This window comes from Neopelma chrysocephalum, unplaced genomic scaffold (genome assembly GCF_003984885.1).
Source record: "Neopelma chrysocephalum unplaced genomic scaffold, ASM398488v2 Primary Assembly neopelma1_347, whole genome shotgun sequence".
NCBI classification, from domain to species: domain Eukaryota; kingdom Metazoa; phylum Chordata; class Aves; order Passeriformes; family Pipridae; genus Neopelma; species Neopelma chrysocephalum.
The window spans coordinates 2,525,455-2,540,761 of NW_020898011.1; the positions used below are offsets into that span (position 1 = coordinate 2,525,455).

The window sequence follows — 15,307 nt, forward strand, 5'->3', positions numbered from 1 at the left end:
TGTGCCAGCAGGAGCCTTTGTGAGACCACATTGATCTCGTATTGGTTTTTCCAGCCAGGTCACTCCATGGTCCAGCTCACCACATGCACTGCTGTGGGACAGGGACAATATTTAACACCAGTGCTGTCATTACATCCTTCAAAAAGCCACAGCTAAGCACAGAAACTCAATCAAACCCCTTCAACCTTTGTCCCCAGAGGCACAATTCAATTTTTTTTTTTTTTTTTTTTTTTTTTTTTTGCTTTAGGGAATAGAAGAAAATTAACTCTATCCCAGCCAAAAACAAGACACCACTGCACTGTATGTGAGCAGATCATAATTTAAAACTGAAAAGCTTTGTTTTTTTGAAAGATGACATCCCAAAGGGGGAGCCTAATCAAACATTACCTCCTGGAGGGCCAAGCAATTGTCAGAGAAAGGGGTGACCTCTTGCAATAGCAGTGGAAAAAAAAGCAGATTTCTTTCTTTCTCTCCCTCCCTTAGTTTTATGAGCAACTTTGTACTACAGATATAAGAGCAAGTATGAAAAGTCACCTGAAACATGCAACAAATTTGTCCCATTTTGGTTTACTGGAAAAAAACAGTGAAAGGTTAACATAAATTGTAACATCTATGCCTAATAAATAGACATGTAGTACAGTTTATGTCCACAGCATAATTAAGATATTATTGTAGTCTGTAATAGCCATTTAAAGATACATTAATCACCATTCTTCTAAAATCCAGTTATCCTTAATTTGATCCCATTCCAGTACAGATAAATCAGAAATTCAGGCCTACAGGGAGAATGACAGGTTGAAACCACAGGTTTGTTGGTTTAGTGTTTCTTTGGTAGCTGTGGGGTTTGGTGGTTTTTTTGTTTGTTTGTTTGTTTTGGGTTTTTTTTTTTTGCAGCATTTATTTTTTAATGGGCTCAGAGTGAGGCACTGATTCACAACTGGAAAGCGTAAATGAAATCTGAGCAGTAAAATAATTAGGGAGAGTTAGTTAAATCAGTGGGATATTTTTCAATATATTTTTCAAGCAAAATAGAAGCAATTTGTTCAATTGCCTCTGTGCATCACTTGGCATAATCCAGCCCTATCCATGTCACCATGATGTAAAATAATAAAACCACAAAATAACACAAGGAGATAGTAGGTGTAAAGCTTCACAGATTTAACTTACTCTTCCAGATCAAATACTTTGATAAACACATTGTCTGCTCCACCACTTATCTAGATTATCACAGTGTGAGTGCTTTATTTGCCTTGATACACTCTCCACGAAAACACACCTCTCAGAACTTTAAGCCTGAGCACACCGACAGAATTCCCATCTGCTAATTCAAAGAAAAAAGGAGTGACCAGTGATGATGCAACCAGGATGGACAAGAAATAAACTTTAGAATGGGTTTCAAATAAAAGTAAATACAAAAATAAGTGAAATAAAACAAAACAACACATAATTGTGCTCCTCTTCCCACTGATCACTGTTTGGTTGCTAAGGTCACTGCCTAATCTAAATTGCAAGTGAGATTAATGGCATTAAGAGTTATGAATAACCAAAATGCCTGCTTAGTTATTGAAATTTCCAGCATGGGAAGCCCACTGCAAGGATAACAAAAGAGGCCCCTGCACAGTGCTGCTCAGGATGCCGGGGGGGCTGCAGCCTTTCAGAGGTCAGCAGTGAATCACCATCAGCAACGTGAGAACTGAACACCCCACGAGATTCCACGTCCAAAAGCGTTTTATGGAATCAAGGAGCCGTGCAAAGAGGGGGATTAGGTTTGCAGAGCTGAGCACACCCCTGGGTGTGGGTGGGGATCTCCCCCAAGGAGCGAGGGGTCTGCAACGACACAGACCTGCAGAGCAGACACAACTTAAGGCTCAAGGGCAGCCAAACCCCTGTGAAAAACTCTTCATCCGCCTCCCTTCGTGCAGCCCTTCATTTGCTCCTTTGCTTTCCCCTCCTGCTGAGGCACAGACACTTCAATTTTGGATTTTCTCTGTACTGTGCCAATACTGTAAGGGGCAGGCTTGAATTCACTGGGTCACAAACAAAATTTAAACCCCTGCTTTCCAAATGGGTTTCAGGCTGGGACCACAAGTATAACCACACCAAATGAGTTTGTTTTATTGCTGAATCTGCCTCTGCAGACCATGCCCACGAGCCAAATGCCCAAAGCTCTGTTGACATTTCCACGCTCCGGAGTTGCAGAACCACCATCACAGACAACAGGATCTCATCTTACTTCCATACCTCTTTCTAAGCCTTTAAACATCCCAAGGTGTAAGATCCCTGTGACAGCTGGAGCCAGGCTTGTTAGGAAAGCAGCTGCCTCATGCCAGGAGGGGACTGACATTTTTAAGGACTTTCAAGGACCTGCCCTCAGCTGATGAGATCAGAGTGGGTAACGCTCTCCAGGGGCACCTTGCAGCAGGAGATTTCAGGAAGCAGAATCCAAAGGTCTCTTGGCCTCAGGGTCTGAGTGAAGAATCATGTTATGAAAATGTAGGATGAAAAAAAAAAAATCAGGCAAGAACAATATTCCCACCTGGTGCAAGTCTTTGCTGTGGCTGCCGAGGATGGGCGGTCAAATGACTTCCTTAAAGAAGTCAGCTTACAGCTTCAATGGGATTTCAAAAGAGTTAACAAAAACTTGAAGTATTTCCAGTATTTTTCAAGGATTTTTTTACGCTTTTGTTTTCAGAAGGTTTAGCATTAGGGGGCAGAGGGCTCCAAAAGCAAAGGCCGTATTTAAGCATAACAGTGATTATTGAGAAATACAAAGTACACCTGGCTCAACAGTTCTAGCACATGTATTACCTGCACTAGGACAAGAGGTGATCCCTACAAGCCCTCCACTCTCCTGGCAGTGCCAGGTCCTCTGGCACCCTCAGAGCTTGCCACAGTGCCAAGGAACAGCCACCCAAGCCAGGTGTGTAATCTCTGTCTTTAATCCCTAGTGCCACAGTTCTGGAAGATGCAAGATGATCGATTCCATCCTAAAACTCCTTGTGGATGAATTAATTGCTGTAATGACACATTCATTTTCATGCTGCTGAACCTGTTCTTGCAGCAAGGAAATTACCATATATTGCCTGAGGGAACCTGTAGAATACACAGTAATAACAAGCAAACAGGGGGCTGCTGCTGCCCTTTTGTCCACCACCACACACTGAGAGAAGCTGCACAACACACAGCAATAATTGCTCTCTTTGAGCAAACATGCAGGCACAACTGCCCCAGAGAGCCCAAATTCTGAACAAAGACATGGTTACAAACCAGGTGACATTTCCCACTTCTGTCAAGCACCCATTAATGCTTTGCCTCTGAAAAATGCAGTTACTGGGAGCTATTTGTTGAACTGCTGCTGTTTTATGGAAGCTGCCCTTGGCCAGCACACAGCATGGGGGTCTCTGGGCACCCTGCCCAGCAAATACACAGGACTGTCCCCCTCAATCATGGGTTCACCCAGAGAAGCCTGAAGGATCCAGTTCCTTGCCTGGGGACCCCACCACAGCAGTCCCACAATCAGTTACAAGAACATGCACTTAGTCCACAATGTTCTGGGCTCGAAATACAGCAGACATCCCAGGAGCTGATGCTATTACTCAGTAATAGGCTGAAGAGATCTACACTGAGCAACACAAAGCATCCTCCTGCCTGGGGCTGAGCAGTTCAGAACACATCACTCAGGAGACAATCTCCTTTAAAAACCTGGAGTGGAGAAAATGGATGAAGAGCAGGAGTGTGGCTCATTCCTGTCCATTTGTTACAGGCTGGCTGGTTATGTGGAAGGTATCTATTTTTTGTGTTTGAGAAGATGGTAAATGCCTTTCACGACATCAGCCAAAAAGCCTCAACAAAACTCCTCGGGTTTTAGTTTCCAAGACCTAAACAACTTCATTTCAATGCCTTCATTCTGCTGCTATTATTTAAAAAAAAAAAAAAAATCACTTCACTTGTGCACCAGACAGTCAAGACACACACTAGAGCTATACAACTATCCAGTTCATGTAATAAACATAAAACTCACAGAACCACACCTTCCTCCAAAAAAAAAAAAAAAATATCCCCAAAGCCCCCAAAAACTGCAAACCTCCACAGTTTGGAAAGAGAGAGGCCTTGACATTGCATTTGTATCCTTCACTTGTATTTCCCATCTCTTCCTTGCCCAGTGCACTTGTAAACTTAATGCAGTAACACAATCCTTTCAAAAGGGTTGAATTCCTCCAAGGGAAAAAACCTTATGTTTTTGAATCCCATTTAATCCCTTCTTGGTTTTGATTATATCATTAAAAGCAACTCAGTCTAGGATTATCAGCATTGGTCAAAAATGAAGGCAATACATTGATTTTTTTTTTTCCCTAAGTTTTACACTAAGCCTCTGCAAAAGCAGAAAACTTGTTTTCAACGCATGATCAATCAAATAAAACCCAGAAGTTATCAAGCTTATCCTGTTTTTCAGCATGACACCAATTACTCAGCTTTGCTTCCTCCCAGAGAAGCATTATGAAACATTTTGGAAACCAACAACACAGAAAGCAGAGTTTTCTGTACAGACTGTTGTGACTTTTTGCTTTCAGAAGAACTTGGTTGCCATGTTTCCAATTGGTTCCATGCTCATTTCAGGAAAATTAGGTAAGACACAAATGTGTATTTAATTTCAGAGATCAGCAGAAGTTCCCTGTCTATCCGGAGTCTCTCAGAATGATCTGACTCCAGTCTGGTTTAGCTTCTGAAAGAAAACTGGTCCCATATCTGACACATGGAACATCACAGGTGTAGCTCTGAAAGCAGGTACTGAGGCTACAGGTGAGGACACGCACAAACCCAGCAGAACTGATCACATCCATCTCTCCTCCTTCCAGGACAAAGGGATGGATCAGCCTTCAGAGCCTTTCCAGCTCTGTCTGTAGGGCTCCCCTAAAGAACCACTTACTCTCTCCAGCAATTTGAGCACAAATTATAAAGTGTCTGTGACACAGTTCATGATGTGACCACGACAATCACAGAGGAGACTGAAACGCCTCAAGGATCCATTTTGCAGAAAATCGTGCAGAGGCACAGCCTTTGCAGAAGGTCAGCACCCTGCCAGGCAGTTGACATAAATGTGACAAAGTGAAACATAACTCAATTTGCAGACTGTTATTTTCCATGGCTGATTTGATACACGTGAATCACATAAAAATGCAAGACAGTCTCAGAAGTATTTACATAACGGGCTGATTATAACAGCAAACAGCTATTTGGACAGTAATATATTTGCTTTTCAAGAGGATGCAAGAATTATCTTTTGTCCCACAGAAAACTCTAATTCTCACCTCTGTGTGCATCTTAATTTCCATTAAAATCTGTCAAAGTCTTGTGTTGGTGTTACAAAAAAGAACACACAAGTTCAGATTTGGAGGAGGAGTCTGTGGGTGATAAGACCACTATTCTCAGTGTCCAACTTGGGTTATTAAATCCATCCTAGGCTGGATTTTAATTCTGCATTAAGCAGTTCTGCTACTATAACAGGGTGCCCAGAGAAGCTGTGGACTGCCCAGCCCTGGAAGTGTTCAAGGCCAGGCTGGAAGGAGCTTGGAGCAACCTGGTCTTGTGGAAGGTGTCCCTGCTGATGGCAAGAAGTGGAATGAGATGGTCTTTATGGTCCCTTCCAACCCAAACCATTGGATGACTCTATGATTCTACTTAATTACACCATTGTTTACCCTATCCAAGAGTTTCTTATGCACACATTATTAAACACACTACATCAACATCAAAACAAATCAGAAACTTCAGAGGCACAAACCAATCTAAATATGTGAGCAGAGCAGCTCTGCTTGCCTGAAGAGTTCTAAAATTATTTCTCCTCTCCTTGAAGCTGAATTCTAGTGAAAAGGGAAAAAAAATACCATGTGTTTTGGTGGTTCAGTTTGGATCTGTAAACAGCAGTCACCTGTGACTACACTAAATCACTCACAGAATGTGAAATTCAGTCCAGTTTGAACAATTTTGGACGATTCTCTGGAAAGAGCCAACATCTCACGGTGAATATTTTTTAACTTACAACCTCACCTGCCCATTTTTCTCTCTCAATTTTTAGAGAATGGCCATTGTACCTACCCTTCAATTAAGAAAAATCTCTCCAGAACTTGCATACTGATGCAAAACAGGCCTTCGAGCCCTTCTGATGATACACATGTGGGTCCAGTGCAGGAAAACTACCCAGGAGGTTTGGCCTGTGTTACAGCAGCACACACACACTAAAGGTCAGGACACCATTTTCTGATCAAAGCAATCAGAAGTTTAGAATAAATAGTTAACCAACACCTCTCCTAGATGTTATACCATGGGTTGTCTTTTCAGCAGCATTTGCTAATGTTCCACAGCAGAACATGTCTATTGTGTACATTTTAATTCATGATTCAGACTATCCTCCTGCTGACAGCGGCATCTTCTGACATTTCTGAACAGAGCTTTAGTGGAATAACTGTATTTCCCATGGTGTCTCCTGCCTTGTATCCCGCTTGTCACAACCTGCCAGTCTGTATTGGTGGGGTGGAGAATGCTGTCCTCCAGGGAGGGCCCATTTCATATTCTCAGCTGTGCTGTGACCTTTTCCATTAATAGATGTCACAATAAGGGCAGGCCTTCATTGCCAAGCCACAAGAGCAGACTGGTTAATCACCCACAGACAGGCGTCAGCTGAAGCTCTGACACGAATATCCAAACACGTCTTGTCTCGACTATATTTGAGATGGGAGAGCTGGAACCAGATCATCTTTAATGTCCCTTCCAACCTACATCATTCCATGATTCTATGACTCATTTTGGGGGTTTTCCAAGCAAAAAGTGCACTAGGCCATCTATCAAATACTATGGCAACAACCAGTGCACACCTGAAGCGGTGAAACACTTAACTCTGAAATCAAGATAATACAACGTTTAATCAGCAAGGGCAAAACCAAGCTGAACTTCTTCTTCCTTCACTACTGACAACAACAATGCAAATCAATAGTGTGAGGTGGGGAAGATGCTGGCAGAATCTGAAGGGGAATGAGCTGATCAGTCCTCTTGAGTATAACCTGATCCTGCACAGCTTCACCAAAAAAACCCAAACCGAACAAAACACCAAAACTGAACTTCCAGAAAGGAAAATATTGGTGAGAAAAAAAAACCTTAAAAAATATTAATTTAAAAATAGCAGGAAAGATCAGCATAGTAATAACCAGTGTAGCCCAAGCTCCCTCTTCTGGTATTTATGAGTAAATATACTGAATTAGGCAGGTCTGGATAGTCTAACATTTGGATTCAAAATCTCGCAGCAAAGTGTTCATATAACTCCACAAAACACCTGCTGAAGTTATTCAGCCTCTTTCACACTAGTAACAATTCTTAAGCAAAAGCTGTACAGACATGGAAAATCATTGTAAGATATGAAATAACACAATACCTCTTTTTTTCCCTTGTGAAACCCTCGGTTTCTTGAGCAGGCAGTTCTACATCATCACCAGGGGCCGCAGCCAAAGGTTCATCCTCAGAAACGTGGTTATCAACTTCTTTGCAGCTGTCAGGCTTGGAAGCACTGCAAAACAATTATTAAAAATAAGCTGACAAATTTCAGAAGTGGCCATGAAGCTTTAGTGAAGTCTTCTTAAAGGATGAACTTTGGCTGGATCTATAAAGAGCTCTAAGGGGTACATCAGCCCCTCCCAAATTCCATCTCTCTCCCACCTCCCACAAATTACTTATTCCTACAAACCTTATCTCACTTAATTTCTCATATGACCACGTAATCAGTAGTACTGCAAAGTTTTGACAGCTCTTATAGACCCTAAGATAAAGTGCCAGAGGAATTTAACTGTGTATGAAATTATTAAAATAAATAAATCACTAATGGCTGCTTTGCAGTTCTCACACAGCCCTTTCTCCTCAGTGTAGAATTTAAACATTCAATTAACTGACTTGTCTTTTAGAAAAAAAAACAAAACTAAAATCTGGGACTAAAAAATTCTCTTTAAAAGCTCTCCCTATGCAGTAAAGCCAAACACACAATAATCCCAGAACTCATTACACGAATGTTAAGATTACAGGACTGTAATGCTGCTGTATTTGTTAATTCCTACAAGTCCCTCTGCTCAGTAAAGCCCCACAAGACCCACACTCAGAAGGAGAACAGTAACCACCCTACTCCCCTTGGTCTTGGCCACGCTCATGAAACCACTGACAGAAAAAGAACTAAATAACCAATGACTTCATGTCTCAAAAGCAGACACAGTGCAGGGTCTTGTCACGCCACACTGTCCCTTCCAGGGCACCTCTGACATACCAGAGGGACACAGACATCCTGGGGTAGCAGCCACACACAGCAGCCTCCCTCCTGCCAGCTTCTGCTTCCAGAGATACACACACAAGTGTTTATGGAAAAGTTGATGGAACCAGGCCTTGGCTGAGCAGCTTCTTTTAGGTTTCCTGCACTAAATATAAACAGCTATCTTAGCCACTCCTTTTAAAGTTTTCTCTCCCCTTCCCCCAGTAATTACGTTGGAACTGTAGAAAGCAGATTAAATTGTGTTACTGATTAAGAGTTAGTAAGGTTCAGGGACAGGCTGTTCCTCTCTTTAGAACCAAGCATACAGAGGACAAGCCTAAACCACATCCCTAACTTTAGTTACAATACAGATGAGCATGAGAACAGGTATTTCCCAAAGTGCTTGTGCACAAAGTTACTGAGATCACCAAAGCTCTTTCTGAGAGTGGTTTACCTTGATTAGCTTATAACCATGAAGCTGCTTTGTGCCATATGGGATAATTACAGTTATTTCTTCTAAGAAATGATCTCTGCTTCACATGCTCACTCCTTCCTTCCTCCTTCCCTTTCCCCAGTTTATCCAAACTGGCCTGACACTGACACAGACATCCTATATTTTCAGTCACATCAAGGTAACACAAATAAATAAATAAATAAGCAATGATTTGAAAACAAGCTGTTTCCTTTTTCATGCAAAGGCCTTTGTCCTTTGCTAAAAATGTCTTTGTCCTAATATAGCAGCAGCATCCCATCTATACAGAGGCGATGTGACTATATAGGGGCACACGGAGAGCAGTGAAAGTTAAGATTTTAAAGTGAAAAAAGTAAACTGCTAAAAATAAGCGAATGCTGAACATCTGTTTGGAGAGGAAACAAAGAATTGCAAAACCCAAACAATTCACAAGAGGGCCCAGCCAAGCAAGAGTACCAAAGGCATACAAAATTATGGCCCTGGTGTTGTGGACACAAAGCCATCCCAGTTACCTGCTCACAGCAGCACCTGTTCCCTTCTCACCCACGCTGCTCACACAGGCCCAAATGACCACCTGCAGCACTTCAGCTTCCCCCTTTAAGTCTTTCCACATGAAATAAAACAATTTTCAGATGTACAGTTTGACTAATGAATGTCATTCCTACCGCAAAAGCAAAACTTGCTATCAACACACGAGCATTTTTATAAGAGCTCTGCTCCCTGGCCTTCACAAAGCACAGGGCTTCCTTTCATGAGTATGTGTTAAAATCCACAGCTAATTTCCTTTCATCTTTCCAAGCTTCATTTACACCATCAAATACTGGCTTCCCACAAAGAACACTCCTGCCAAGCCTCAGCTGCCTTGCTTATGCTGTCGCTCTGGGAAGGGATCCACAGTACCAAGAAGTGCTGGGCGAGGCCACGAAAAGCAGGTTGTGAGACTCATCACACCAGTCTGGGGCTAATATTGCCACACCATTACTGTGGCACTGCTCAGTGGGGCTTGCAGGTGGAATTGCAGCAGCACAGAGCTCCTGGTTATTGCCCATTCTCAGCTGGGCAGTACCTGGAGATGGGTGCTGCTCACAGTGAGCTCTTAGGGGACAAGCAGGAGCAGAGCAGCTCAGAAATGGCTCAGATTGCAAAAAATGAGATGAGGTAGCACAGAACAGCAACCCTGTCCAAAACACAGACTCTAAACTCTCCAGCCTAAGGCTGCATCAACTCAGATACACGTATCAAGTCACAGTATTTGTATTAGCTCAGACATGAAGTGGCTACATTAAAGCCTCTCCACAGCTCCTACTAAACCAAGATTTTCCATCAAACTTATTTCCCAACTGGTAATATTCTAATGGGTGTAGCAAGAATACTACCAAAAGGGCCAAGTCTTCTTAGTGCACAATGAACTATACATTGACCAGTCCTTATCCTGTAGAGTTGAGCTGATTGGAAAACAACATTTTCAAGCACCATCTCTGCTTAAGTAAACCTCAAAAGTCACTTTCTGACTCTCTGTGTGCACAGATAATCCTGAGAACCTCTGCCTACCTGTGGTGCTATCACTGAGGAGCACACCCCCAGAGCATCACAACTCCACAGGCTGGGAACTGTGTGGCCAGGAAAGGTCCATCTGCAGACAAAGCAACGCAGCTTTTGGTGCATACATCATCAGTGATTACAAATTCCCTGTGACAGCTTAATGTGCACAAAAAGAGCTGAGACAGAGGTCGATGCAGGGGAACTCAAGATTTTGTATTGCCAGCTCAGGTTCAGAACAGCTTCCCTTCCCCAGGATTCAAGACAGAGCTGCAACAACTCTCTAAAGGCCACAGCAGCTCCACAACCTCAGCTGGAGATTAAATGCAAGACCAGAAGCTTTCCTTAGCATGAGGAAGGGACCAAAGTGATTTGCCCTGCCTGTTAGCCTGACCATAAAGAAAACTCATGCAGCAAGTGCTTTCCAACCTGCCTTTTTTTTCCTGGGCATGTGCAGGTTTGGTGGGTTTTTTCCCCATGAGACAGGCAGGAAGTTGCAGGGAACAGATAAACACAGCTCAGAAATGTTTCACACCTCTAGCCACGGAGCTGAGCTGTGGTCTTGTACAGCTGGGGCACTTATTTGCCTTCTCTGCCTTTCCAACCCAAACATTCCTTATATAACACAGAAGTCCTGTTGCAGAGCTCTGCACCTGCAGCCTAAAGAGAAAGCTGTGTCTAGCCAAAATTTCTCCTAGTGTAACATGTACTGGCAAATCAGAGTGAACTTGGCCTTCCATTGCTAAACAAAAATGCTTGGCAGAACAGCCAGTCAACTTTTTACCTAATTCTTTTCAGGGCACTTCTTTGTAGATACAATAAATAAAATCTTACTGGGCAGATGATACCATGTTGTCCCTGATCAATATGTTATCAGCAGGAGAGAGGCAGTCAGTCATCCTCAAGAAGCAAAACAAAGATACAGTTTCTTGACTGGACAGATGGAGGGACAGCCTGATCTTTTACCATGCCCTGCCATCTGGAAGCCATTTAGCACAAACTGACCCCCGCCTCACAGGCACCATTATTTTTCCCTGCCAAAGTGCACACACACCATCTGCATTATGTGCCACCCCTGATGTGGTGTGGAAATACATGGGATGGGGAAATACACGGAAACAAAGGGAACTGATTAGTAAATAACGAAATACATTGGGGAAAACACTTTATAATCGCACTTTACTGCAGACAGACTGGAATAAACATCATGCCATTCAGTAGCCCTGGCAATATTTCAAAAGTCTAGTGCAGAGGTATCCAGTAGGCATCACATGGAGACATTACATGTGTTGCATTAGAGAATATTATCCAGCCATATTGAAAAGCAGTGGTGCAGTGTTTCTACATAAAATGCCAAAAAGGAATGGCTTCAATATGATCACCTTACCTCTATAAGCAATGAACTGCTCCATCACACAGGTGAATAAGCTGATGAGGGATAAGGCAACAACACGACACAACAAATATCACTGAAGCTCTTGGATAAGAAAAGCCCAGTCCTGTTATTGCTGATCCTTGTTGTGAGCATAATCCCATGTGTTTTAAGAGTACTACTTTCATTTGCTACCAACATCACCCAGCTCGGGTCTGACCAAACCACTGGGAAATCAGCAGTGCTGTTACTGCAGGAATAAAGTAGCACCACGACCACACCCACAGGAGCCCAAAGCAGGGGTCCAGCTGCATCGATTTAACCCCTCTTCTGCCAACCAGCTGCACCTGGGGGTGGGCACACGTGGCAGCTACTGGGTTTCTACTGCTGGGACACCAGGAAACATCTCTGCAAAGAGAAGCTGGCAAGCAACAACACCCTGGACAGGAAAGACAGGTGCAAGGAGAACAGGTAGGCTTTTATATAGGAAGCTGAACAAGGATGCAAAACAAAGGAGTAAGAAAAACAAACAATACTGACAAGAGTTGACTTGTGCAGCACTTAAAAATAGACAAAAGATTTAAAACAAACAAACACAAAAGAACTACTACAGCCAGCTTCACTCCAGTTGACCACAGGGTATTTCTCTCTCACTTTCCTAACTGGAAAACTACCTACATCCACGCTGAATATCCAACTTTTTAGTGCTGAACCCTTGCAAAAATCCTGGCAGCTCCCTCAAGGTCAGGATATGGAGACAAGAGCCAGATCCTGCAGCTGTTGCACAGTCCCTGTGCCCTCACCCCCACTAGGCTCAGCCACTCTGGATGGGGCAACCACAGCTCAGCACCAGCAGCCTGTGCAGCTGGGATGGGGCAAGGAACCCCCAGAATAACTGTCAGACACCAACAACAGAACCTTTTAAAGACAGAAGTTATAAAGTAGATCAAAAGAAAAGGTGTAATACAATTAACTTGAAATTCCAGATTCAGGTGAGAACGCGAGCAGGGTGAATTCATGAGGTTTACAAGAGGCAGTGAATTAAAACACTTGAAGATTGCTCTCCCTAAATGTTTCCTAAGGTGGCATTTAATCACAGACAGCTGGTGTGCCTTTTTCCATGCACAAAGCGAACTTTCACCCTAAGGGCACAGAATCTTCTATTTCAGACTGTGGTCCAGAGAGTATATATAAATCTTTCTGGCACTTTTTGGTGTTAGCCTTTTTTTCCTGCCTCCACATTCAGAAAGGAGCTCACAGCTCCACCTCAATTACTGCTCACCCTTTTCTAAGTGCCTCACTGCTATGGCCAACAATCCATTAGCAGAAAAAAAAACAGAATCCACAAAAAAAATCAGTAACCCAATTACATTTGTTAAAAACAAAGAAACACAGCTCTTTGAGTAAAAACTTACAAGAACTGGAAGAAATCCACATCATTAGCTTCCCACTGTAAGCTTCTCTAGATCATCTTACTCCAAGTGTAGGAAAAAGTTTGTTTTTCACAGACTCACTCAGCCAGTGACTAACCAGCTTGGGGACTGGTGGCAGACCAGTATGGGCTAAACAGCAAAGCCACCCAGCTTTTAAGGTGGATTGAGCAAACCACACAAGGTCCTTTCTGCCTTTGATGGCACATTATTGTGACTTCAGCTGACAAATTTAATGCTAGCTTAAATATACTGTGTATGTTTACACTCCACTGAGCTCCCAGTGACTGAAGGGTACACACACCCTACAAGGCTTCCTCTATTGTTGGCAGTTCAGACAAGTTTATGTGCCCAAAGATCCTGACAACCCCACTGCCACCAGCACAAATAAAGCAACAGTTTCCCTTCTCAGCGCAAGCAAAGGCAGACAAGAAGGTCAGAGTCCAACAGAGATGAGATACCTGAATAATAATAATAATAATCAGGGCCTGCTTTATAATCAACATTATCCTGTTGAGGAAATTCTCAAAATTACAGAACATGGCCAAAGGATCAGTTACCTTCTACTAAAAACAAACAAACAAACAAAAAAACAAACAAAACCCCAAAAAGTGTAAGCACCTAAAAAAATATAGGGTGTATATTGCACCTTCACATGTCCTGTCTCTCCTATGTGCTGAAGTGATACAATCTCAGGGAAAGGTAAACAGCATCTTCTTTTGAAGATTTTGATAAGGGGGGATGGAAATTCTGATAGAGATTTCTGCTGACAGATGTTCCCCTGGCTGCAGGCAGAGCCAGCACAGACATATATCCATGCAAGGAGAGGGAGAGCAGTTCCTTGGGCAGCACTAAGACACCCACAGCAATGAGCAGGTGCAGCCACTTCCCCCAGCTCCAGGGCCTGGCCCTGGACAGTACCTGTCTGGAGTCAGCTCTGCAGCACCCACGGGGCCAACATTTCCAGACGCCGCAGGAACAGCTAAGGGTTGCTCGGAAGGATCGAGGGGAGAAGCCAACTGAGTGTCATCACCTGGCCCAGGAGGGCTGCAGAGAGAAAAGACAGGGAAAAAGGCACTTTTAGAGGTCTGAGCTGTTGCAGAATTACTGTAATTTGCTGTTTGAACCCCCAGAGTTGAACACACCTGTGCTAACTCGTGTGTTAGGGAAGGCAGCAAAAGTTGGCATTTTTAATATAAGTTGCTTTTGTGCACAGCCCTGCTGTTCCCACAGCACTGAAGTCTCTGGATTTTTGCCTGAGTCACAAATGCAGGAGCAATGAGACAGTACAGTCCAGCAGCAAATTAATCCCATTTTGATTCTGATTATGAAAAGCGAAAGAGAAATTGAGCTGAACAAGAGAAATTATAAGATTTCCTGCCTTTGAAACCACGTAACGCTCCAGGAGCTAAAGGCTGGCTTTCACCTGAAGATGGGGGGGCTCTTAAGTGGGGGCACAGAGTCCAAGGTGTCCTGGGTGCTGCAGGGAGCACACAGACACCCTGCCCTGTCCCATTCCTGGGGAAATCAGGGTGCCCCTGAGTACCAGCAAGCACCTCATGGCTAAAAGAAAACAATTTGGAAACACACCCTTGAATCAATAAGAAAAGGAGCCTTGCTGAAGAAGGTGGTTGGTTTGTTTCTAAGAGACACCAAACCATGGGAAACCCCTGAAAACAATGTTTTGGTTGCCTACTTCAACCTGACTTTGCCATGTGGCCACCCAGAGACCAGAGCCCTGGAAGCATCAGTTTTCCCTAAAGCTCACCAAAATCCTCGAGTTTTGTGTAAACCATAAAGTGTGACATTAATTGGGGGTCCAATTTCACACTGCAGTGAACCTCCTCTTGTCCATGTTGTTTCCTGTACTACCAAGTGAATAAAATCCTGTAGATAGAGGGATTGTACGGTACACAGGTGGATTTGAGGTGCATAAACTTAAAACTATCACTCAGCATTTGGGATTTCAGCTAAAAAATAAAAAGCCCTAAATCACAAAACTCAGCTTTAACACTCAAGGATTACCACCTTGCCTAACTTCAAATCCAAAGAACCAGTATGACTCTCTACTCCTGTTTAATTCTGGATCAAAGAACATAACAAAGAGTTAAACTTCACTACAAAATGTCAGTGTTTGCTGCCATCTGAATATACTCACACTTCCCACATTTTATCTAAAGGATTCTGTAACATGTTCACGTGGGAAAAAC

At 43.1% G+C, this 15,307-nt stretch overlaps 1 protein-coding gene across 5 annotated transcripts in view; it reads right to left on the reverse strand.

Annotated features, from left to right (window-relative positions):
* TACC2 (transforming acidic coiled-coil containing protein 2) overlaps positions 1–15,307 on the reverse strand; it is a 126,568-nt gene that overhangs the window by 65,368 nt on the left and 45,893 nt on the right. For all 5 annotated transcript variants that reach the window (XM_027705708.1, XM_027705709.1, XM_027705710.1 and 2 more), the window contains 2 exons: positions 14,019–14,144; positions 7,427–7,558 (listed from right to left, as the gene is read on the reverse strand). In XM_027705708.1, coding sequence (XP_027561509.1) covers positions 7,427–7,558; positions 14,019–14,144 — 258 coding nt within the window. The remainder of the gene's footprint in view (positions 1–7,426; positions 7,559–14,018; positions 14,145–15,307) is intronic.